The sequence below is a fragment of the Parasteatoda tepidariorum genome, chromosome 12 (assembly GCF_982258835.1).
Source record: "Parasteatoda tepidariorum strain Cologne lab strain chromosome 12, Ptep-v5.0, whole genome shotgun sequence".
Classification (NCBI taxonomy): Eukaryota; Metazoa; Arthropoda; class Arachnida; order Araneae; family Theridiidae; genus Parasteatoda; species Parasteatoda tepidariorum.
The window spans coordinates 28,085,568-28,110,632 of NC_141766.1; the positions used below are offsets into that span (position 1 = coordinate 28,085,568).

Here is a 25,065-nt window from a genome sequence, read left to right on the forward strand (position 1 = left end):
TTTTTATCAAGTAATATCTTGTGATTACTTTAATAATAAAGGAACTTCATTTTTAATTTTAAGCCTTTAACTTAAAATTATTATAACCATAATAATAATAACAAAGAATAATGGTAAAAGTTGGTAATAAACGCATTTTATTTGTAAATGCCGTAAATAAAAGAACAAATAAATAACTTACAAAAGTATAACTTATTTCTAAAAAGTTCCTTAAAAACTATCTTTGATAAGCTTTATAATTTTCTGAACGTAGAAGTAAAATTATAAGAAAATTGATGTAACTCTTTCATTTCAGTTTTGAGGGTTCATAAAAAATACCATCATTTCTGTCATAAAAATAAATTATAATTTTTCGACTAATAAGCTGAAGTGACAGTTTAAATTTATTTTTCTAATAGATCATTTCGATGGATCAATTAAAAACAACAAAATAAAACAATTCTATGTTGCACTTTAATATATAGATTTGTGAAGCTGCTCACTGTAATTAATATAAATATTTATCAAAATAATCGAAATTAATTTATAAAAAAGTACGATATCGAAATTTTTGAAAGAAAAGGCATTTATTGATTTTCATTAAAACTTACAACATAACAGATTGAGACAAGTTTACTTTACAAAATTTTATCAAATATAAAAATACCAAAAATTATGGTTATCTAGGAGATATATTCATATAGATGGTATGTTGGCTAACCCTGAGAGGTTTTCGTGTTTTTCCTCTCCATGTACTGTATTTTTCGGCGGAAGAGCCGCGGCGCTATCGAAAAAAAAGTTGTTTTTTTCCTACATGCGGCGCTTTTGATGCAGCGGCGCTTCCGACGAAATATTTTTTTGTAGCAAAAAAATTTGTCAAGGAAAGTTATTTAAGATGAAATAATTTTCTGACAGAAAGACTATTAAAAAAAATTAATAACGAAGTCGACGAAATATTCGCCCGTATCGCGATCTACTGCAGAACATCGCCAATTCTTAGCAAACTTTCGGCAGCAGCCTGTAAGAAAATAAGTAAACGAAATAATAATTTTAAAAAAACAACGCATAAGGAGAAAATTTAAAGGGTATGCATCTTGTATCCACCCCCAGCTTAAGGAAAAATCACAAAATAGAAATCTATTTTGCGCCTTGGCAATTGTAATTTAAGCGAACAGAAAATGAAGAATAGGACCCTAAATCCGACACTCACGGGACTGACGAAATGCCGTACTTTGGATCTCTTTCGGAAATTCCAATATGGCCCCCAAATATTACTATAATTTAATTCCACTGTTAATTTCAGAAAAACCAATAAATTTAGTGAAGTTTCGATCGTAGATTATGATGGGGTGAATTTAAAACTGGCCCATCTTAAGAGAAATTTTGCTAATCAAAATAATAATCTATATAATATAATCAAGAAGAAATAATCAGAATCCCATAAAGAAGAAATAATCGTTTCTTCTTTGGAGCAAGATCATAGTTCTCATTTTTTTTCTTTTAGATAACATTTTGTTTTAACAAAAGACGCTTACCTCGCAAGAAAAAAAAAAAAGCTAGCAGGGAACTACAAAAAAAAAATTTTTTAACAACTAATGCTAAGAAACTAACAATGAATAACAACAAAAAACAAGCTAAAAACTAATAACGATAAAAAAAAAACAAGCAAGCAACAATTAACAAGAAAAAATAAAAATAATTAATGAATCGAATAAAAAACCGCAAAAGGAATAAATTCATTTTATTGTCCATGTGGTAGTTTCAATGTCAACTGGGTGTGGCCAATTTATGGTCAAAGAGAGGAGGGAAATTTGGGGGCAAATCAGTAAAGCACAGCTGTCAAGATTGATTGATCAGTTTTTTCCAACTTCCATTTCTTTATTTTGTTCATTGGAAATGCAGGTGTTTTTACTTCTCACTTTATTTTAAACTGCTTTAGAAACAGATGTTTCCTTTGATACAGATTTATTAATTTTTTTTTTCTTCAAGCTTCTTTTTTATTTTTAAAAGATAAAATAAAGTAAGTTACTTCAACAGAATAAAATTCAAAATAAAAAGAAAATAGCTGATTTTTTTTTGTCTTATCAACATAAATTTCTTAAAAAAAAAAAACGAAAAAGATTAGATCAGATTAAGTGTCGAATTTTGGAATGCTGGATTAGGGGTCCCATACCCTTTTCTTTTCCCCAACCCCTTTAAAATATAACTGATTGATTCCTCCTAAACAGCTCCAATAGAAATGACACATGGAGAAGGTGGGGTACACCTCTCTTTTAAACATTTTCTTCACTCTTTCTAAGTTGAGTCACAGTGGGTTATTTCCATTGAAGGAGAGGGCATCATTCTACCCACTAAAATTCCACCCTCAAAGATTGTGAAAGTGAAACTTATTTCCCCTTCGCTCATTCCTTCAGAATTTTTTTGGGGCCTGCTTAGTTATTTCTTATTCTTGTTATTATTAGTTATTTCGTTATTATTAGCTGTTTCGTTATTATGTATTAGTTTTTCCTTAAATTCTTAACGGTAATAAATTTTAAAATCTTTCTTTTAATAAATTTTTATTTTATTTTTATTATTACATTGTTTTACGGATTTCTGTAATCAGTTCAGCCTTAATTCAGCTACTGAACATATAAATATTTTTTTGCTGTTCTTCTGTTTTTTGGCGCGGTGCCAACTGGTAAGAACAACTTTATTTTATATAGTTTTGTTGTTTTCTCTTTTTTTTTTTTTTGCTGAAAGAGAAAACTTTTTTTGTTGCTTTTTTTTGCTGAAAAAGAAATTTTTTATTATAATTTAGAAATTAAAACTTTACTTTATGAAATGCATAAAAAAATTTAATTTTTTATTATACAGATACTCTAAATGGTAATTTAAAGGTCTCTTCTAAATGGATGCTGATATGCGCGGGTTAGCACCAATGCGGCGCTTGCTATAACTTTTTTTTAAAAAATTCCTTTTTCATCGAGATGCGGCACTTTCGCCGAAAAATACGGTAATGCTAATGCGGTTTAGTTTTCTTATATTTTAATTAACTATAACTACACTAATTAAAGTTTGCAGTGCAGACATTTCTACTCAAAAAACTCTTCTCCATGAATGGCAAAGGAGGGTCAGGGAAGAGAAATTAAAATAACACATTGATTACATACTTTGTTCTATCAATATAAAAGAGCAAAAAATTGTGAATAAAAATTACATTACACACTTTTGACATGAATTCGAAAAATTTCTCGCCATTAAATACATAAGATATTGCATATTTACTACTCTTAATATATATTTTTAGAATATTGCGAAAAAAAGTTTTAAAAATTGTATTAATTAGGAATTACAGATTCATGTTAAAACAATAAAAAAAGACTAATAGTTTCAAAATCTAGTGAATCAACTAAGGAATCAGGTCTGAAAACATCAAAACCAGTTCGACTGTCTGAAGTAACAAAGAGTAGCTTAATTCTAAGTATTACAACTTATTTTTATTTTTTAATTTATCGTGATGAAATTTTGTAGTGTTTATAATAATCACATTTCTCATTCTTTCTATTTCATCTGGCAATCAAACTGGTTTCAATATTTTCAGTGTTGCGCTCCTAAGCAGCGATTCATTATATTTTGATACCGTTTGTATTTTTCTCTCGTGATTATTAATTATGTCCACTAATGTTCTTTTATTTCCTTTTTTTTTAAAGAATTTTACAATATATGCGTATATTTTCATATTTTTCCTCATTTACTGATTAAAATAAAAATTTCATTATACTTTAGTATTCTTGTGTATTTACATTAAAGCCCTAAAAACAGGGTTAAGTGCTTGTTCATGTTTGGATGATGTGTGGTCTTGTGTACTAGCTATTTTTTTTCCTTACTGTGGAAAAACAAACTATCCCAGCTATTGGAGTAATTAAAACTATTTACGGAATGGAAAAATTGAAACCCTTTAAATTTTTTTAATGTAAATGTTTTTTTAAACCTACAAATGAGTGTACGATATATTTTTTTTTTTAAAAAAGGAAAACTGCAGTTTTGTGATGCTTTAAAGTATATTGGATTATCTTTACGTCATTGTCTCAATTTTAATTAATCTCACTTTATTCAGCAGCTAATTTTTTTAATTCTGAAACATCTTTAAAAAAAAAGAAAAAAAGTTTTGAAAAAAGGGGGAATAATGTATATAAAAAATAAATTCCACTCTCAAAATGAATAAAAACAAGAAAATTGCTACTACTAAAGAAATAAAATGTATAAAGAATGAACGAATTATCAGTAAATATAATTTTCATAATAAATTACAATCTTATAAAGAAAAAGAAATCTATCGGCTTTTAAAGCGTTCCCCATAACAGTTCTTCAAAAGGACAGAGAGAGAAAAAGATTTTCAAAAGGGAGCAAGACCACCTACGGAGAAGATTAGACCTCAATCGTCTCTTGGAGAATGAACTTGGGGGTGGAAGTTGCCTCCCTCTCTTACTCAAAAGTAGAAAGTGACTTGTGTTTCAAAGGCAATATTACAAAAAGTAATAAAGATAAAAAAAATTTACCTACATTTTCGTGGATAGGAAAGATTGAAAAAATTATTAGTATTTTTTTTTAATTGATCACTCCGATTCTTAAACAAGAAAAATCTATTCAAAGTAAGACAAGCCTGCCATAGACTTTACATGTTAAAAGCAGAATTGAGGAGTTTGCTTGGTTCAACACTTTTCTCCCGGCAACCATGATTGGGGAAGCGACTTTCTGATCATTTGAGGTTCTTTGTATGCACGCAATTTAAAAGCCACCATTATGATTCGTGTTTAAGTGACATAATTAGACATCAAAATTTGTACTCACACAAATAAAACATTGAGATTCCTGTTCACACGATTTTAAAATCAAACATTGAAATTCATATTCACTTGATTTTAAAATCAAATATCGAGACTTGTAGTCATGCGATTTTAAAATTAAATATCGAGATTCATATACATGCAATTTAAAAATCACGTATTAAGAATCATATTCCCACAATTTAAATAAATAAATAAAACCTTGCATTGATATTTTGATTAAAACAATGATAACATTCTGTGGATAAATGCTTCGCATACATTCTTTTTTCTTGCTAAAATTTAAGGTGCTTTTTTCAATTATTTAAAAAAGTGTTTTTGTGAATTTTTTTTTTTACTTTTTGGATACCTATTTTCAGCTTTTTTGGTTTCTTACAAAATTAATCCCTTTGTTATAAATCAATATAGAATTCCATAAAAATCAAACACTTTTAAAAACTTTCATGATTTTAAACAAACTTTGCCTTAAATGCGGTGGCGACGAAAGGGTAAGAACTAGTTACAATAGTTAATCAATGGGCCCCAAAAGTTTTTTAATTGAGATCTAGTGTTCGCAGAAAATGTTTTGCTTCATCTAAGTCTAACCATATCGTGTATTGATTTGTAAGACGTCTGCATTGTTTTTCGGAAATCCTTTTTCTTTTTTTTTATTGTCGAGTGCAGCGCTAGATGATAATAATCTGATGTTAGTTAGAACATAGTCATCGCGAAGATGTAAATGGAATTATAGGCAAATAGTATGTATAGAATGACGTAGGTGAGATTGCATGGGTGACAAAAGTGGCGCTAATAAAAATGTGCCAAAAATGGTTGGTGAGGGAAAAAAACGATGAAGATCGGGTGCAGGTGCCTGAAAAATCTGTTCCAAATATTGCATATACACAATACAATTTGGTTTACTCTAGTAACAGAAAATAATTTGAAAATTAAACCATTAAAATATAGAAAAAAATCTTATTCTGATATGAACTTTTGATAGAAGAAAGCATTATGTATAAGAGTAGGACTGTATCCACAAGAAGTTAAATAAGGAAGCCCAAGGCAAATTAGAATATGTTTCGGCGAAGCTGGTTGAACACAGCATTGTTTGCAAGTAGGAATGATCTTTCTGCCATCCTCAAAAGTAAGGCACTTAAGATGACCACTTGAAAATCTGGCCAAAGCAATCTGGGTTCTTCGGTCACATTTTATGTCCAGCAGGGTACCAGGGATGTCCTATGATACCAGTGGTGTGTAGGTGATATACGCCATAATAGATGAAACTTGAATCTTTCAATGGAAAAGAGCGCCCTATAAGCGAAGAGAGAATGGTTGTTTCGTCACTTCCTCTTTTGCCAATCTGTCTTTGCCTCATTACCACGAATATCCACTCGTAGTGGTATCCGTTGGAGGCGAACATTGTGATTCTCAGAGATTGTCCTTAGTTTGTGCAGAATAAATGCTGGTTTTGTTGCTTGCAAAGGGCCAGCCACTTAGATGTTGCAGTGAGCTGCAGCTGTCTGATAAAAACCATAATTCACTAAATTCACTTTCCTAGGACAAGATACCATCAAGCTCTACATTGATTGGAATTAGCTCACTCCTAAAGACAGAACAATAATCAGGGTTGCATTGTTTAAGTTTACTATCAAAGAGAAGGGTTTTAACGTAAATGCCACAGCCAGTACGATCTTTTATACAACTAAAATCAGTATAGACCTGCATAGCATCTAACCTGCATATCATCTTCAGGAATGCAGCAAATGATTTCCAAAGCCAACTGTCTAAGATGGTCTTCAAGGTGAGTTTGCAGAGGAATTCAAATCTAAGTAAGTGGAAGAAAACTCTTGGCAGTCCCTTAGAGGGATCAATACAAGTTTGGAATCATTAGATACAATACTCAAAGATACAAGTTTGGAATCATTACAATACTTAAAGCACTATCACACAAACTCAGAAAGTCACAATGCGATAAAATCATTCACAAGAAATCCACAACAAGACTCTAAGACCAAAAAAATAGTTAGACTATCTCAAAATGTGAATTAGTCACAATTTTATAACATAATTCTAAGGACCAGGAATAAACTTAACGATCTAAAATTATAAACTAGCCACGTTAGCCTGTATCAATTAATGTTTCTTAAATCAAAAATTTCTCAATTGAACCAATAGTTTCACATAGTTTATATGTATATTAAAACTAAAGTAATTAATGAAAAAATACAATTTCTTCAAAATATAAACAAAAAATGCAAATTTAAATTTAGTTTAAAATTTAGATTTTTATAATTCCAACTTACCTAAATTTTCAGATTTATAAACAACAGCTCCATTCTTTGGACGACAAAAAGGAAGAGAATAGTATTCGTAAGGAAGTTGAGTTAATGTACTAGTCATTTTTACAGCTTTTACTTCTATGCTATCTCCTTTCCTGAATTCAACAGGAGCAACACCAGGAACATAAAAGCCGTTTGTTCCTTCAAACAGGATGATGAACAAAGAAATAAAATAGCAGGCAGTAACATGGTTTATTCTATGTAACTGAAAAGTGAAACATTAATATTATTTCCTTCATAAAAGAAAATGAGTTAATGAAAGAAAGTACTTCATATAAATGACTAACAAATATAACACAATATAAACATTAGCCTTTTTCATTTAACAATTTTTATTCAATGAAAATTCATTTTAGAAAAGAAATTAATCTTAACTTGAGAAAATGCAAAAGTCTAATTTTTGTACTAACAAATTATCCTATTTAACACTATGTTCTATTATGAACTAACAAATTATTCTGTTTAGTTGTTCATTGAAGCTATTTTTCTATTAAAACATATTAACGGCATATTCTACCATAACTATTAAAACCAACAAAAAAAAAGACAAGAAGTCAGGCAACTATTCACGTGTTATATCTATATTTAAGCCTATCATGAGATTGTTTTTCTTTCATATTTCTATGAATTTATGTCTCTAAACTTCAAACTTCTAAAAATCATTTCTAAAATGAGTTACTCAAATGTATCTTGTGTAAAACAAAAATAATTAATTTATACAAAAGCACAATTATCTTTTAAAGTAAACAGTTCTCTTTAGCTTTACCATAATCATACATTGAGTTTTGTAATAAAAAACAAAGGATGCAAGACAATTAATTATTGAAGTGTAAATAGTTAAGGCATTATGCAAGCTTCATAGTGGGCTTTTTAAAAAAATCAAGACATTTTTGTAATATTCCAGACTACTTTTAAAAAAAGATTTTTAAAAAAAAGTATTTTTAGTATCACTTGCAAATTTTATCACAATAGGAATAACAACTAAAAAAAAAAATTTCTATTTCATAATTGTTCCGTTTAGAACAGAAAGTTTTAACTATAATTTAATTCAAGCATAATTTTTTCAATGCAGAGCAAAAGAGCATACTAGTTTGAAATTAACACATCAAAAATTATTATAATTAAGTTTCATTAAAAATAAAGTAGCAATTAGTTAATATTTCCTCATATTAATATATAGTTAAAATTTATAATTGAGTTCAAGGCTTCCTTAATCAAATAATAAAGGTTTTAATCTTGAAAAGAAAACACAGTGAATAAGACACTGAACACTTTTGTATGAAAGTAATTCAAGCATAAATAGGGATGAGAGTGGTCAAAGCAAACAGGAAGAAATTCAAAAATATATCCATAAAAAAGAAGAAGAAGAAACATGTATACAGTACAATAACTAAAAATTTGACAAAAAAAGGAGAATCTATTAATTTTAAAGGTACGATAAAAAAAATTTCCACAACCGATTTAGAAATTTTATTACTCAAATATTGTACTCTAATATTTATTAAATTTGAATGAAAATATACTATATATTGTACAAATAAAATAAATTTCTTTAATAGGAGTCTAAAACTAGTAGTTTTTTTAAAAAATTACAATTGTTTTTCAGTAAACATTTCTTTGATTGTCATTTGAAAAATTGCTTTATTTTATTTTATCGAAGAGGGATTTCTCTCTCAATTTATTATTAAGGAAATTCCTTAATCAAAAAATCCTGAGCATTTTAACAAACATTTGCTTTAATGTTCTTTTCTCATTTCTACCAATCAGTTTTCAACAAAATATGATGTCATAAAATCAATTTGATTGACATAAGACAGTTTTAAAGTCATCAATAAGTACTTAAATTTAATCGAGCATGATGTTATTGGAACTGGGGCGTCCTTCCAAAAACGAATGGTTCGATGAAGACTGCCATAAGGCAACTGAGGAAAAAAATAAGGCATATAGACTAATGATACAGAAACATCGCACACGTTTCTTTGAAGAACAATATAAGAACCTGAGAAGAATAGAAAAGAAACTACATAAAGCAAAAAAGAAAGCCTTCTTTGAGAAATCACTGGAAGATCTGGAAGCCATGAATAACCAAAATGAATGTAGGAAGTTTTACAAAAAAGTCAATTATATGCGAAGTGAATTTAAACCAAGAACTATTACCTGCAGAAACAACGAAGGTGAACTCGTAAGTGAGCCTCAAGAGGTAACCAAAGTTTGGAAGAGTTACTTCCAAGACTTGCTAGTTGGCAAGGATGATATTTCTGTCCCTCGCAACAACCCAGTAGATCTAGTCATACTGAGGGATGTAGATAACCCCCCACCTTCAATCGATGAAGTGATAATGGCTATTAAAAAACTCAGAAACAACAGATCGGCTGGTCCCGATTGTATCCCATCTGAGCTTCTTAAAACCGGCGAACCCCAGTTTATAGATGCTATCCATAAACTCCTAATTGAAATCTGGGACACTGAGAATATACCCATTGAATGGGAAGAAGGTTCCATCTGCCCTATTTTTAAAAAAGGAGACCAACTTGAATGTCGTAACTACAGAGGTATAACACTCCTCAATACGGCATATAAAATCTTCTCCAATATTCTTTTCAAAAGGCTCCAGCCTTTTGCTGATAAAGCGGTCGGAAATTACCAATGTGGATTCAGGCCTCAAAGGTCTACCATTGACCAAATTCATACTCTAAGACAGATCCTTGAAAAAACTAAAGAGTTCAACATCAGGACTTTTCACCTATTTATAGACTTCAAAGCTGCCTACGACAGCATTAAAAGAGATAAATTACTTGAAGCGATGAACGAGTTCGGAATCCCTACAAAACTCGTAAGTCTCACCCGTGCCACTATCAACAATGTGAGATGCAGGATTAAAATCCAAAGCCATCTATCTGAACCTTTCATTACCGAAAGAGGCCTGCGCCAGGGAGACTCTCTTGCTTGTCTGCTTTTTAACCTGGCATTGGAGAAATGCATTCGGGATAGCGGATTAAACCGAGGAGGATCTATTTGGAACAGATCTCTCCAAATCCTCGCTTATGCGGACGACATTGATATCATTGGAAGATCAGAACGGGCTGTTAAAGATGCCTTTCAAGCCCTTGAGGCCTCTGCTATAAATATGGGCCTTTCCATTAACGAAGACAAGACCAAATTCATGGAGTTTTCAAGCTCAACTGTAAACTATAGTGAACCTTTGCAGATAAACGGACATTCCTTTGAAAAGGTTAAAGAATTTAAGTATCTTGGTACAATTATCAATGACCAAAACAAACTGAAACCTGAAATTGACAATAGAATCAATATGGCCAACAGATGTTTTTTTGGACTAAAAAGTCAACTAAGATCGAATTTTATTAGCCAAAAAACAAAACTAAAATTATATAAGACACTCATTCTGCCTGTCTTGCTATACGGAAACGAAACCTGGACTTTAAACCTTGACGTACAACGCCCGATAGAAACGTTTGAAAGAAAGATACTTAGAACTATCTTTGGTGCCATACCAGAGGGGGGATGTTGGCGAACACGGTACAACTTTGAACTTTATGGGCTCTATAAACATCCTCAAATTATGCAGATAATCCGAAGCAACCGACTAAGATGGCTCGGACATATATGGAGAGGCTCTGAAGATAGCCCTGTAAAAATTGCCACCTTCAAGAACCCTCAGGGGTCCCGCTCTAGAGGTAGACCACCTACTCGATGGCTCAAAGACACTGAAAACGACCTCAAAGTCCTGAAACTTAAGAACTGGAGGGGAGTTGCCATGGACAGAGGGAGCTGGAGAAGGCGTGCTGTTGAGGCAGCCAAGGCCTGCAAAGGGCTGTTACGCTCCTGAAGAAGAAGATGATGTTATTGACACACAGAATTTTCTAATCAAACAAATTCAATCTAAAATGCACTTTTCATCAAAAAAAATTCTGATATTTTTAATACTGTATTTTGAAACATACATAATAATTGGAGGAATATGATTGCCAAATTATTATACCTAAATTTTCTTATAAATCTTTTATTGGACAATGTCGCCACATGATCCATATGAAAATTGGGGTTTCTTAAACTAGCTCTCATTAACTGTCACAGTGCAACAAAGCAACTAGCATGTGGTGCAGACTGAAACTGTATAGCATTGTTGAAAAGAACTTTAAATATTTATAATGATAATGGCTTGGAACTTTTCAGAGCACAAAAAAATATAACAATAATTGTACGGTGTTTACTTAATTACAAAAATTCATTGAATCCAGCATTTCTCTATCCAACGTTATATAAAAAAACTCTACCTCCAATGAATCGATGGGGCAAATTCTCTAGTGAAGAATGTTGCTTGTTTTTTAAATAGTTTAATCATGAATACAGCTTAGCTAAACACTTTGAATAACAACAATCAAACAAAAGTAAATTATTCTTGTTAAAGCAACCTAATGCTTGTTCAACAGTACTTTCATACATTAAAAAAAAAATCAAGCCAACGGGATAAGAGGCACAGTAAAAAAAATTTTTCAATGTCATGTAAAAAAAAGTATTGCAGAATTTTGCTGAATTTGCAAGCCTAACACACATATAAATAAAATAAAAATTTCCTAACAGAAAGTTCAAGGATACAGAACTTTTGCACTCCTACTGGCAAGCAGTTTTGCTAATTCAATGTATATGTATGTTATATTACAATGTATATCCATATATGTATTTACAATAATTGAAAAAATAAGATATAACAAAACTTATCTGATAAATTATGTTTAGTTCAAAAAGTGATTTTAAACGGCCAGGCATAGAAAATAAAAACATCTTATAGTATAAAAATTTATTAGAGCAGATAAAATATTCTACAAGGTAAAAAATGTAGTAAAACACAATGATCCATAGGTTCTAATGAAAAGAAGAAAAAAGAAGTATCTTAAATTTAAAGAAGCATTTAATAAAAAATAAAAAAAATTCAAATATTATCAGAATAAAAATTTGAATAAGTTTCAGTGTTCATAATTCTATTGTTCTTTATTGATTTACATTTACATTTAAAATGCCTTCAACACCAAAAAATTTACACTTCACACCGAGATAAAATAATTTATATATTGTGTTAGATTTTTTAAAAACTGTCGAAATTGCTTTAAAGCATAATAATATGAATAATAATGAATAAATACTCAAATTTAAGCTACAAAATTAATTGTGCTTAAAATTAAATTCCAAAATAATTCACAGAATTTAAAGGATACATAACCAAGTAATCAGATTTTAATTTTGCGTGATTTAGGCCCAACACCAACAGGTTATTCCATTCAATATGAACTGAATAATATCAAATTTTATAAAATAAATGATTTTTTGATACAATATAGTGAACTAAGTATTTTAAATACAAATTTAATAATTTCAATTTGTAGTTCATAAATGAAATTGTTCAAAGAAATTTTAGTTCATTTTTTTACGTTTGACACAATGGGCCTTTAATATATAAAAAGCCTTATGTATATTAAACAATAAAAAGTAGATCATCTTACTTACATTTCTTATATGCATTTTTACTGAGTTATTCAATCAGGCAGATGTACTATTCAAATAATAAAATCACCTAAAAATTACAACCTTCGTACGTAGGCAACATACGAAGTATGAACAAGAGTAATTCTTAGCTAGTCCACATTTTCTCACAAATCCTGTGGATATAAGATAATAAAAAATTACTCAATTGAAAATATATATATATATACAATTTTGATAATGATCTAAAATAAAAATCATGATGTAAATAGAATGTGCAGCAAGTAAAAGGGTTATGTATAAAATAAATAAGTTTTATCACATAAAGCCATTCGAGCATGCTCCTAACATTTTCAACATTCAAGTTGTTATGGTCTGGTAGTTAATTTTGAGCTAAAACAACGAATGGGGTATTGATGATTGTCAGAGATTTATACTAGATGATCCAAAACTTGTTCATATGTGTACTACTCTACCACAATAAAGATCAGAGAACAGACCTAGCTTCAACACCACTCTTTCTAACAGTACTTAAACTTTTCCAGCTCTGAAAACACTAGTGACATCACATTTTAGTACTCCGAATTTTTTTTCTCCAAAAATAAATAAAATATATTTGATTGAAAACAGATGCTTATTTAATATTCTTGAAAATATAAATAACTTTTGATAACAATTAGCTACATTTTAAAACATAATTATCATTGAAATATTCATAAAAATAAATCATAACAATATATTTCAAAGTATATTAGCAAATAAAAAATTATTTTATAGTAATTATACATGTAAATGCATAACTCAAGTTTATTGAAAAAGGAATTGATTTGTGTTATTACAAACCCTAGCTACTGAAATGCAAGCTAATGTACACAAATCACAAAATTAATTTTGTAGCATTTTATTTTTTTTTTAATTTTCAAACAACAAGAAAAAAATTGGCTTTTATCTTACCTGAACTATGGGTAGTTAAATCTTTCTATATAGAATAACCCAACATATTTATTTAAAAAAAATCCCACTATAAGAAAATGCAAATTGAATTTATCCTCAAACAGCCTTTTTATGCCATATTATGGCAACTTCTTATAGTGTTGCATTATTTATTTGTTGCTTTTCTATTTTGTCCATACATTAAGATTCAGAACTAATTTGCAATACTAAACTTTGAAGATAGTGCATGTTACAGATTTCTTGCAGAAAGATTTTTCCCTTGGAAGGTAAAAAATTTTGGTTCTCTTCTCGGCAAAAATTTTAGAAAGATTCCTTTTTTTGGCAGAATTATATTTAAAAGATGCCTTTCTTGTGCATCAGAGGGGAAAGAAATGCTCCTGATTTATCTATTCACACTTGAGGATTAAAAAAAAATTGGTAATGCCTGGTTTCAGCTAGATTTTCAAACTACATATTTTCTAGAAACTATTCGAAATTCCTTTTAATATATAAATAAATAAATAATTCTGAAATCACAAAAGTTTGAAAGATAGTTTCTAGAAATCAAGTTCTTTTGTTTTGTTCATATTTTTTAAAGAACACCATATTTCACATTTTAATAAATATGACTGTGAGTGGGGATTTTGTTACTAACTCAGATTTGTACCAGGGTTGGCAGGTTTTTGACATGTGACAGTTTTTGACAGTTTAAACCATGGTTTAAACCGTCACGTCAAAAACCTCACTCTCAAAAATTTCACAAATGTCAAAAACCTATATTCATATGTGAAATTTAATTAATGCATAAAATTTACATACTTTTTATAAAGGATAGTGTTTCTAAATATGTTCTCGAAAAAATAAATTTAAAATTTTGAAGAAACGCTTATATTTTGAATAGTAACCAATGTGCATAGAGGAGCAATGTGTAATATAGGAGCAAAAGAACTAGACTATTGAATTTTGAATTAAATTTCTACTTCCATCATTTTCATTTTGATTATGTAGTGTGATGCATGTTTTAATTTTTAAAATTATATATTTAATTAGGATAATTAAAAAAATTTTATAATAATTTGTTTAAATATTTCATGGATCAGTGACTGTAATGTTCTTCTGTTTAGTTTGACTTTTGTGATTGGTTGTTAGTTTTTCGGAAAAATCAGTAATTCTGAATTTTAAATCTTCAATTTCTTTTAATTCATAGTTAACATAAGACAATACAAATTTAAGTGCTTTCTGTTAAATACACAGAGTAGTTAGTGTCGATTTACAGTATATTCAGCCTATTCATTTACTATGCTGAAAATTTAGTTTATCCAAATACTTGTGAATTTCATTTTGCTGAATACTATATAGTTTTGTTGAATATCTAAATATTCAGCTGTTGAATAATTACTTCTTGCTTTCAAGATATACATTATTTGTATTCTTAATACAAGTGGAGAAAAAAAAATTAAGAGATAAAAATTGTTTTAAAATGATAAGTGTAAGAATTATAAATAAATATAATAAACAATATGAATTATATTTATCATTATTCATAAATATAACTACTTTTAAATTCAAATTAACATACTGGATAATAAAGATATTCGGCAAAACATTAAAAAAAAAATTTATACACTTGTATCAAGTTTGTATTTATACAACATAACTTGTAAGTTCCTTATAAATATTAGTTATATGTTCCTTATATGTCAAAAATGCATAGTAATAAACTTTTAATTTTCTTAAATATTAAAAAAAAAAAAAATTTTCAAAATATAAATATTTAAACAATTTTTGTGCAAAATATTTCTGCACATGCATTTGAATATAAATTTCTGAGATTTTAAATCTGTTATTTTACCTTAATTTTAATTAAAAAATATTTTAAAACTTGCTGATTACCTATAGTATAATTAAATTTCAATATAATGCATGGCAACTGTTGGTAGTTTTGAAGTTTATATACTTTCTTGGCAAACTTCAGTTTTTGACGGTTTAAACCAGTATTATACCCTTGGCATGTCAAAAACCCAATCCTGATTTGTACCAAAAGAATTAATTAACCAATGTGGTTGCATTTCATGTGTCTCTCTCTACGTTTTTTAAAAATTTAATTTTAATAAAATCAATCCAATATTTAAAGCATATTATGCACATGAAAATTTTAAATCATACATTTGAGCCTTCCTTCATCGCTCACAACTCATGCTCATTCCATCGTAAATATATGTAGTGTTTTGATAATTATTGCTACGGATTTTTATTTGGGGTTTCTTAAATCCTGATGTCTTTCATTGCTCAGTCATTATTATTGATATATCGTGATTTTTTAAAAAAAAATACTGATACTATTACAGCACACGAAATGCGAATTTCAGGTAATCACTCTTTGATCCTGCACCGATATCCTTGTTAATCCATACGGTGTTTCAATCGTTCTTGTGACAATTATTGCTACATTAAAAAAAAATCTGGAAGTATTTTTTATTCAATTTTATAACATGCAAAACTCAAATTACCTATTTGATTAGTTACTTATAATGTGACGATTTCAATGTTTGTTACACTTTTCTGCAGTTATTGCTAGTACTACTGCTTTTTTCGGGTTTTTTAAATTTCCAGTTATTTCTCAGTTTTTATTATTTCTACATCTAAAATTTAAATTCTGCATTTAAACAGTCACTTTCTGACAAGCTAAACTTACACAGATAGTATCGTAAATCCATGTGAAGTTTAGATTGTATTTTCAACAGTTATTGATATTGAATTTTAAATATTTGAGACAATATGGGAAATTTGAATCGAGAATTAGAGTTTTTACTTTTTAACGCAATAATTCTATCGACTTTCATGGTAATTACTGTTTTTGATTTATAACATAGTTTTTAAAATCTGATATTCTCAATTCATTATTTATTACACATCCGAATCTCGAAACGAAACATGCAATTGAGCAACCCCTTTTAGAAAAGTCTGCCTCTTGTGATTTCGTTGTCCATCTTTTTCTCAGCAGTTACTGCTAAAGATTGCTAGATTTTTAATTTGATGATTCTCATAGTATGTTTTCCCCCTACAAAATGTGAAAATATTGACTATAATATTAAACAAAAAATTACATATTAAATTAAAAAATTATACACAGTTTTATTTGATCCAAATAGGTTTTTTCTTTTTTTGTGCAAACAATGCTTATATGTTACTTTAAATTATTAACATCTACATTTGTTTTTATTCTTGCAGAAAGGTATTAGCGCTAGACTGCCATGCAATCGAAAAAAACAACACAAGTGCTTCTCGATAGATTTTGAGAAAAATAGCTTGAGAACTTTTTTCTCTCTATTGCTAACGCTCTGACTGCTAAAATAGAATTTCAGAAAATTAGAATTTTTTGTCGCTTACGCTGATTTTTCATTTGCATAGCAGTAGAGAGGTTTGGCACAGAAAGACCATAAAAATTCTGCCAAAGGCATTAATACAATATTACTCAATAAAGTCAAAAGAAGATCTAGGGGAATGTAATTTTCTATCTTAAAAACGATATTGTTTTATATAAAGAATGTTTTAATAAGCTAATTTAAACAAGGGCAATAAAAAAAGAGCTAATCTATTAAACAAATGAAAAACCAATTTAAAATATTTACAATGCTTTTTAAGAACATTTACAAAGCTAAGATTTCTTTATCTGATGAAATTCAAATAGGCTACTTTCTAAAGGTCACTTCTCTGGATAACGTTACTTTAATTTCAAAGAAAGAAAAGTATCAACATCATTCAATGTATTATTAAATTACTTTAAATACATTTTTCTAAAAATAAAAAATTTAAAAAAAAAAAAAAAAAAATGTCAACAAAAATATTAACTTCAAAATTTTCAAACTTAAATCATTTTAAAAATTAGGCTTAACGAAAATATTTAATATATACTCAGAGTGTTCTTATTTAAGTTTTTACAGAGTTTTTTGTTATTATATACAGGTATTATATACAGGTATTTTAAGTTATACAGAGTTTTTTGATTCAATATAACAAACATAATTTTAATATAACTGCATAAAAAAAAATATAATAATTATATGATTATTAAGTTACATTGTATTATGTACAAAAACACTCTTCTTAGAACTAAACACAAAAACTTCAAACTATCTAATCTTTATTTTTAGGTGCTAAACATTATATTTATGTCATAAAAAATTGCTAAATATTCCATATAAATATGAAATTCAAAAGAAAAGAAAGGAAGTATGGTGAAAAAGAGATGCTCACATCAAATAGAGAATAAATAATAAAACAATGCTAAATAAAGACATGTTAAGCATCATTTTAATTATATCAAATGAAATAAGAATAATTTACAAATTAAATTTTTAAAGAAATTAGTATGAAAACATATGCCTATGTGTGATACTTAAATCCAACAAATATAAATCAGGTCGTGTGACTTTTAAAAATATTGATGTACAAGTTTTAAATTACACAAATTCGGATAGCGGGCGATATTTTAAATCACTCTGAAGCAGATCACAAAGAGAGATTTTTAAATCATGTTAATACAAATCGCAATATTATTTTTTAAATTGCATGAATATAGATCACACTGTGTGATTTTTTAGTCAAGTGAATACAAATCGCAATGTGTGATTTCCGAAAATGCACAAATAGGGATCGGACAAAGAGATTTTTAAATCGCACTAAAATGGATTATGATGTGTAATTTCTTAAATTGCACGAAATCTGCTCTAGAATAGTAATTTTTTAATTTCTCAAATACCTATCACATTGTGGGATTTCTTAAATTTCGATGTGTGATTATTTTGAACAGCACAAATACAGATTGTATGTTGTAATTTTAAAATCCCACAGACACGGATTGAGAAATTTTAATTTTCTAATAGTTGCAATATAGTCAGCATTGTGCACAGGCTGCCAACTTCTCTGACAAGCTCGAACCCATTGATCTAAAACTGAGTAAAGTTCAAACCACCACTGGGTATCAAACACAAGTTCTTCTTTATAACATTTCAGTATCTGAGCAACTGCAGCTTATATATATATTTAATAAGACAGGTAAATATTTATATTTCTTAAAAATAAAAACATGTAACTACATTAAATAAACACATGTTTAACTTTTTTGCAAGTATGGTATAACCACAATGGCACACAGGTCTAGTAGTTGTATTGGCATATATTTTGACATTGGAAATTTCAATTGTAACAGAACAAAATAGTTAAATTGAATTCTGTGTGATTGTTGAAACAAGCGTGATTGTTGAACGAAATTTTTCTAGGATTTTAAAGCAATATTTAAAGTGGTAGCAAAATTTATATTTTTCTCAAGGATCTTAAAATTTTGAATTTAATTTGAAATGATTGTGGACACCCTTACATATTAAGAAATATAAACTAATCCATATGTATAAATAGAAAGATAATCATATAATGCTATTATTAGACACTGGCAAAATGTTAAAATATTGGGGATATTTCCGAATCGTGATCTGTCGTGCCAGCTACAATCACCAAGGTGCCAAATAGATTTTGAACTTGCAACTTTTTTCCAAAAAAAAACATGTAAATGTTTGCCCGGGGGTGGCTACAAGTTATACCTTTCGAGTTGATCCCTTTCTGTAATGTTATTTTTTAGTTTCTAGCGGGCCACTGCCCAGAAGTTTCCAAGACTTGGCGATTATTTTGCCACAGATCACGAATCTTCCCAAAATATTTATGGCAACAATTGTAATTAAATTGCCATCACACAACCAATTGAGAAAAACATCCTCAGAATGATTATAAGTTGGCGGACAGGCGCTATTTTAGATTTTAAAAATTAATCAAAAGATTGAATCAAATTTTAACATATGGAACATTTTAATACAGTAAATATTTTTATTTTTCAAAAAATATCCTGCATCAAAATACTAATGCCATGATTTCTTCACTAAATTTTATGACTCAGTTTTACAAATTTCTCGAAATGGAAAAAATTAAAGAAAAATAATAAATGAAATCTTCTATAAAAATTTCTATCATACAGAAATATCCCCAAATAAACCACAAATTATTGAGAAGATTTCCGTTTCAGAATTCACATTTATTTTTTTCTGTTTTCGTTTCGAAATTTACGCACAAACTCTTAAAGAACGAGAGAAAAAACTATTCACGGAACGTTTTGTTCAGTATGCGATGTAAACGAACCAAAACGAGAAAAGATAAAATCTTCTGCAAACGGAAAGCATAGTATTAGTAAAAACACCTGCAATAAATCACACAAATTAAGCATGTGTTATAAAGAGAATAATTATGCGGCGATTTTGAATAAGAAGATACATCAAAAATCTTAACTAAAGTTCCAAAGGACTTCTAGTAAAAATAGCCCAATAGTTTAACGACAACGCAAAACATAATGATTGTTTAAAAAAACATTTTTTACCTATGTTAGAATGAAAAATCAAATTTTTTATGAAATTCTCATTTTAAGATTTGTAAACATTGCACTAACTTATAGAGAACGAGAATATTCTGATACAGGATTGGTTGAAACTAAGAGGCATGACATCATTCGAACTTTAACTGACCAATGAGAAGGTCAACAATTTTAGTTTCGTTCAGAATTTAACATGACTGAAATTCGAATCCAAGTAATTTGAAACCTGAGAAGCCGTTCTTGCTTTATGCAGTTTACGTACCTCCGTCGACCATCCAGAGATAAGCACCATTCTCACTGACTGCAAATTATGCTCTCCTCACCACCGCTGAGGGAGAATGAGATCATTATTGGGGGGAAATATTTTCCATCGAAAATCCCACCAATCAAGTTATTAATTTTTCTATGCAGTGATGAGATGTGCATATACAACATTCAGTGAGAATTCGCGAACGTAACAATCTATAGAGGGCGTTGTTATTTGAGACGAATGACTGCTAGCAGAACAACACGATCATCAGTTGCACTGGATATTTCTTCAATGTGTCATGGTAACTTTCCTTCTTTATTGTGGCTTATTAAATTAAAAAAAGAAAAATTTTAATATTCTTTCTTATGCAAGTGAAAACAAAATGGAATCTTTTTTTTTTTTTTTTGAGAAGGAACATCCAAAACAAATCGGAAAATATTTGTAAAAAATCTTAATTAGTTAAAACCTCGTGCCAGAGAAATCGTTCTACTAAATTTAATGATCTAATATGAAAGATCTATTAAAACTCTACATTCCATACGGCTCTGAATAATATTACTTTAAACATTAAAATGTACAAAAAGTAATCAGAAAAGCATAATGTTGTACCATTTAATTTTACAAAAAAAGTTTTTTCACAACAATTTTTGTCAAAAAATTCGATAAAAAAAAAAATCATTATTTATAAACTAAAAGACGTAAAATAAAGAATGCTTACGATAAAAAAAACGATTCTAAAGCTTCCTCATATTGAAATAAAAACTTTCATATTTATTGTTTTTATAGTCTTAAAGTTCTTTATCAGACGTATAAAGCCAATCGGTAGAGAACTATTGGCAATCGAAATGGGCTGCAGGTGGCGTAGAGCAGAACTCTTTTCCTATGGCAACACTTCACATGCTTTCCCCATTAGCGTGTAGAAAGTCATAGAGGAAGGAAGTACGTTAGTTTCTCTCTTGATTTTCATATAGATTAAAATCTTTTAAGTTGGAAAACTATATGGAACTGAAAACTACATTAAACATAGTTCTAAAGAAAGGTATCACGGAAATTTTTAAAAATATTTTTATTAAGTAAAAAGGAAAAATATTAAGAAAAGGGAAAATATCGTAGTACATTCCTATATAACTGAAAAGAGGAGGAGAGGGAAGGGAAGGGAGAAGGGCTAAAGGCATGAAACCGGTCTCTCCCCAGATGGCGTATTCGAGTGTTGCGTTCGCGAATCATCAAATTAGAAAGAAAAAAAAATTTCACTAGTAAATTTTTAATTTTAAAAATCATAACACTAAGCAGGTAATGCTTCATAAGTCAGAAAATTTCCAAATGAAATGCTCCATTCGTTTGAAAATTTTATTCTCAAATAATATATACATAGATTATCTCTTCATTACTTTTAGATGACATACCTCAAAACAAAATTTTATAATTGTAAGATCTCGATATGAACTTTAATATGTAACTTTAAAACAAAATGGTTGAATTGAATAGTTGAAATTATTCATTCAAAATTAAAAAATACTTACCATGAAAACAATTAAAATTTAATAATAATCACCACAAATGATACTATTTTAAGTCATTTTAATGATTCTTTAAAAGTTGTTTTCCAAATTATATACGAACAGAAATATCTATTATTTTATAAAGAAGAAGAATATTCCATAACTATTGCAGTTCTGCACGCTCTAAAATCACATTTATTCATTGGAATGAAGTAAGCAATGTTGACTTCACTTAATTTTTAATTAACTGAAGACAAAAAAATGCCTTTTACCGTAATACACACATCTTTAACAGTATGCTATCCCGAAATCGGAAGTTATCGGTTGCAAGTTTGTTAATAATAGAAAGGTAAAAATTCATGGGAATATGTTCTTCAAATGTTGAGAGAGTTCTGTTTCAGAAAGATTTACCAATATTCTGGGTCGTTTTTTCAAGTTCTTTTGTCTTTTCCTTGGGGAGATTTCACTTTTTATTTGCTGCCTAAAATGGCGTCCTACTCTGCCAATGATTCTGATAGAACTAAATGAAAACTTAATAAATAAAAGCCTGAAAATATCCTCCCAGCTATAGGGCGTTTTCAAGATTTACGATTGCAAATAGCCTTTAATCTGCACCTGATTTCAGCGAAGTTCGGTTATTGGAGCATTATCATTGGATTCGATTAGCATATGTGATCACACGCCAATGCCATTCGGGCAATGAAAAGCTGACCAGTGAAAAAACTTTTCTGCGAAAAACTCATTAATAAGACTCTCTATTTTTCTTGATTTGATTTGATTTGATTTGTTCATTTACGTCGCACTAGAGCTGCACAATAGGCTATTGGCGACGGTCTGGGAAACATTCCAGAGGATGATCCGAAGACATGCCATCACAATTTTGATCCTCAGCAGAGGGGATGGCACCCCCGCTTCGGTAGCCTGACGACCTGCATGCGAAGTCGAGCACTTTACGGTAGAACAGTTTAACAAGGACCAATACCGCACACCCTCGGTCCCTGCGCAGACTGATCCAAGTGGTCACCCACTCGCACACTGACCGCAGCCAGTGATGCTTGACTTCGGTGATCTCGCTATTTTTCTTAATGGCAAACAAAAGTAGGTAAGCCGCTCGCAGTGAGGATGATCCTCAAAAGGATGGCTCTTTTTAGGATACTGTACTGTGGTGAGAAGTATGGATGGTGCTTTGTGCACTAAGGAGCGCTGCAGGCTCTTTTCTGCACACATTTCCGAATTTCTCAATCCAATGTACTTTGATACCATTTCGCTCAACGTGACAGCGCCGTGTTAGTAGTGGTGACAGCACATGCAGTGATATAATAATAAGCATAAATGGTGAAAAAATAGTAAGCACGTGGTTTGGGAGTAAATAAAAACTTAAAGATATTATTAGAATACAAATCGTTATTAAACATTTATTACCTTGTAAACTTTTTACTATTTTTGAAATTTCAATCGAAATGATAATTTGAAAAGTAAACTTCGTGTCTATACTCTAACTAAACACTAACACTAACGAATGCATTGTGCACTGTTTAAAACAAGACCAAATAGTAATAAGCGAGTCAAAAGAAGCGGAATCAGAACTACCAAAAAAAGCTAGTTCTGTTTAAATCACCTGGGGAGGGGGAGACAAGTCCTACGTCATGACCCGCCTTCCCTCTCCTCCTCTTCTCAGTTGTAGTTGTAGTTCATTTACGTCACACTAGAGCTGCACAATGGGCTATTGGCGACGGTCTGGGAAGCGTCCCTTCGGATGATCCGAGGAGATGAAATCACAATTTTGATCCTCTGCAGAAGTTGTTGTTGTTCATTTACGTCGCACTAGAGCTGCACAATGGGATATTGGCGACGGTCTCGGAAACATCCCTGAGGATGATCCGAAGACATGCCATTGCAATTTTGATCCTCTGCAGAGGGGATGGCACCCCCGCTTCGGTAGCCCGACGACCGATCCTCTGCAGAAGGGATGGCACCTCCGCTTTTGTAGCTCGACGACCTGCAAGCGAAGTCGAGCACTTTACGGTAGAATAATTTAAAGAGAACCAATAGTGCTCACCCTCGGTCCCTACACAGACTGATCCAAGTGGTCACCCACCCGCACACTGACCACAGCCAGTGATTCTTGACTTCGGTGATCTTCTGGGAGCCGTGCCTCAACGACCAGTCCACTCCGGGACCCTCCTCTTCTCAATTGTATAGGAATGTATTATGATGTTTTTCCCTTTCTTAATATTTTTCGCAATTAATTGTCAAAAAGTTTTTTAAAATTTCCACGTCGTTTTTTTTTTTTTTTTTTTTTTTTTTTTTTTTTTGAGCTATGCTCAATGTAGTTTTCAGCTCCATACAGTTTCCTATCGTAAAATTTTTTGATCTGTTTGAAAATCAAGACAGAAACTAACGTACTTCCTTCGCCTATGACTCTTCACACGCTAATGCTGAAGGCCTGTGAAGTGTTGTCACATGTAGAGAATTGTGTTCTACGCCACCTTCAGCCCATTTTGATTGCCAATAGCTACCATATCTTTTTTAAAACTATATATCCATAAATAACTAAAACAAATTTTCACTTCAAACCCTCCAGAATTACTCATTATCATTAATGTATCATGAAATGTAGCAGATTTGAGCTCAGAAATTATTGGCGATCAAAATGGGCTGCAGGTGGCGTAGAGCAGAACTCTTTTCCTATGGCAACACTTCACATGCTTTCCCCATTAGCGTGTGGAAAGTCATAGAGGAAGGAAGTACGTTAGTTTCTCTCTTGATTTTCAAATAGATTAAAATCTTTTAACTTGAAAAACTATATGGAACTGAAAACTACATTAAACATAGTTCTAAAGAAAAGTATCACGGAAATTTTAGAAAATATTTTTATTAAGTAAAAAGGAAAAATATTAAGAAAAGGGAAAATATCGTAGTGCATTCCTATATAACTGAAAAGAGGAGGAGAGCGATCACGAATATTAATTATTTCTTTCAGTGAAAACAAAATTATTAGTTTTAAAAATATCACTTCTCGCAATAAGCTGTAATAAGCAGCTGTAAACTGTCTAATTCGAAGTCAGTAGCTCATGGTTTGTTTTTGTTTACATTTGTTATGAAAATACCACTTATAGAGACACCCCTGTTTTTTTTTTCCTTTTTTTTTAAACAAAAAGAAAGTGGTACACATGTATTTCATTATTAGAATTGATTTTTCAGAGTTCTTGTCTATTATAATATAGTAGTAATATAAGTATTAAACTTTCACCTGAAGTCAAGGCTCAAAGTATTTTTTTAAACCAACCGCTGTGTAACAGAAAGAAATATCTACTTTTCTTTCCAATTTTTTTTA

At 30.0% G+C, this 25,065-nt stretch overlaps 1 protein-coding gene across 8 annotated transcripts in view; it reads right to left on the bottom strand.

Moving 5' to 3' along the window:
- The window catches only part of TM9SF4 (transmembrane 9 superfamily protein member 4), a 57,956-nt gene extending 37,661 nt beyond the window's left edge, over window positions 1-20,295 (bottom strand). The window contains exons 1-3 of one of the 8 annotated variants that reach the window (XM_087155970.1): window positions 20,052-20,295; window positions 12,650-12,801; window positions 7,091-7,331 (exon numbers count right to left, since the gene is read on the bottom strand). In XM_087155970.1, coding sequence (XP_087012096.1) covers window positions 7,091-7,331; window positions 12,650-12,664 — 256 coding nt within the window. In that variant the 5' untranslated portion in view covers window positions 12,665-12,801; window positions 20,052-20,295. Of the gene's footprint in view, window positions 1-7,090; window positions 7,332-12,649; window positions 12,802-19,158; window positions 19,749-19,879 lie in introns of those variants that run through there. The other 7 variants (XM_087155964.1, XM_087155963.1, XM_087155969.1 and 4 more) reach the window with 7 other exon arrangements.
- Between the last annotated feature and the right edge of the window lie 4,770 nt (window positions 20,296-25,065).